The 2,078-nt window shown below is 36.5% G+C and overlaps 1 protein-coding gene across 1 annotated transcript; it reads right to left on the bottom strand.

Moving 5' to 3' along the window:
• Positions 1–271: 271 nt before the first annotated feature.
• Positions 272–1,961, bottom strand: LOC106869434 (store-operated calcium entry-associated regulatory factor). The gene has a single exon (XM_014915179.2). The coding sequence runs from the start codon at positions 1,197–1,199 to the stop codon at positions 297–299; it is 903 nt and encodes a 300-aa protein (XP_014770665.1). The 5' UTR covers positions 1,200–1,961; the 3' UTR covers positions 272–296.
• Between the last annotated feature and the right edge of the window lie 117 nt (positions 1,962–2,078).

Here is a 2,078-nt window from a genome sequence, read left to right as displayed (position 1 = left end):
ATAAAATATCGTTTTAAAATATACATTTTAAAGAACGAGTTATGAGGAAGTAAAGTCGGGAGGAGGTTGAATAAGCTGAAAGACCTCTAAAAAAGAAAGAAAAAAAATTAAATGTCAAGACATTCGTAATCTACACCATCGAAAGCATACCTCTACAAAATTTCATTAAAAAAATCTGTAGCTTTTATAAGTTACAAAGGAACAAAGTTGTGGAGCATCAAACTGTAATTATGCCATTATGGTTTGCAAAAAAATCGACGTAACAACAAACCAAATTAGTAGAAAACTATTTTATTTTATCGCCGTGTTGTCCCGCCGAAACCAACTGCTGCCCTTGAGTCATCATCGTCACTCGAATCACTTGAAGATACATAATTATGCGAGGACTGAGAAGTTCCAAACCAGTCTGACGGAGGATGGTAATCATTGGAATGGTGATAACCAGGGGAAGTGTCACAACGGGAATAACCAGGCTCTTTACCTAGGACGTAACCCAACACACCACCAGTTCCCATACCAGAAAAGAAGCCTGGTTGTTGAGAGTCTTCGAAACTATTAGTGTTTTGTTGCGGGTAATATTCCGGCCTAAAGCCGTAGGGTGGTGGTGGATCTCTCGGGTAAGTTCCGGGTGGCATTTCACCAGAATTATTTGAATTTGTAAACATTCTGCACCTGTTATTATTACGGCTGAGACAGAGACGATATACAAGTAAGATGCAAAGTAATACGCAAAGTATCCAAATAATTTCACCAAACTCAAAACCGGAGTTAATAGAATGATGAGAGCTTTTAGTAAATTTGCTTGAGTGTTTACGGTGTGTGTTTATGTAGTCAATTTCATATTCCAAACCACAAGATCCTGCAAGAATATAAGGGTCATTGGGGTAATCGTAACCTTCACAAGACACAGCAATCTTTCCGAAACGATATTTTTTCTTCATGTCTGTTTCACATTTCCATTGAATATCAAAACCGTCCCATCCTTTGTTGTAACACTGGACATTGTTAGGGACGAAACTACGACAACCTGCCGATCCTCCCGTACATTTTAATTGTGGCACTGGCGAAGATCTTCTTGCGCTGGTCATTTGGCCTTGAGTTAATGTTATGGTTTTAATGTCTCTCAAAAGTACTTTCCTTCCTTCTGTTTCTTTCAAACATATTAACAGAAGTACATAAATTAAAGAAAAGATACTCATCACAACCGTATTCTGTATTCTTCGTTTTCTTTACCAAAGATAAAACGTTTTGTTTTGTTTGTTTGTTAGTTTTTTTTTTAAAGCTGATCAAGAAACAGAAACAATAACTGTTGATTTAAAGTTAAACATATACCTTCTAGTATTTCCCAGTTAATCAGAAAATGTTTCCGGAAGAGAGAATATTCAAAGTGAAACTGAAAATGTGAATGTAAATAAATAAATGGGGGAGAAAAAAACCTCTGTCGGTGTCCGTTCCAATCGTAATTAATAACACCTTCTTCTTTAAATCACAACCTGTCGTCTCAAAAGTGAAGGAAGAACACTTTAGATAATAATGTAGCCTTCGATATATAAAAAGACGGGATGGTCACAGCTGGAATGCTTTTGATCGTGTGTCAGTTATAGCATGTCTTACCTGGGGTTAAACAAAATTAACAGAAGCTAGCTTTAACAGTTATACTTTGTCGTCGTCTCTGAAATTTACCGATTTTTCTAATAACGACAGGTGGCCGTTTTGTTTATAGTCAAAGCAGAAACACGTGTCACTTAACGGTATTTTACGTCGGAAGCTAAACATTATTGATTTCTGTGGAATATATCTCAGATCGAGACGAGGGCAAGAAGAGGCGGGGTGACGATAACCAAGCGAAGCGGGTGGAGGCTGCAAAAGAAATATAGTCGCCCTTGTCATTAATGCTGTAATTATAATAAATTACCTGTTCTTTGTTTGTTAATAAATTTTAACTCATACGGTGGTATCATTTCGGTTTATGATCACGAAATGAAAGCGGAAATATTGATACTATCCGACAATATCCACGTGTTGACTAGGTACCCTTCACCCTTATCATATTTTATTTTATTCATTTTTTTTTTTTT

Source organism: Octopus bimaculoides, chromosome 19 (assembly GCF_001194135.2).
Source record: "Octopus bimaculoides isolate UCB-OBI-ISO-001 chromosome 19, ASM119413v2, whole genome shotgun sequence".
NCBI lineage: Eukaryota > Metazoa > Mollusca > Cephalopoda > Octopoda > Octopodidae > Octopus > Octopus bimaculoides.
This window is presented reverse-complemented; position numbering and strand designations above follow the sequence as displayed.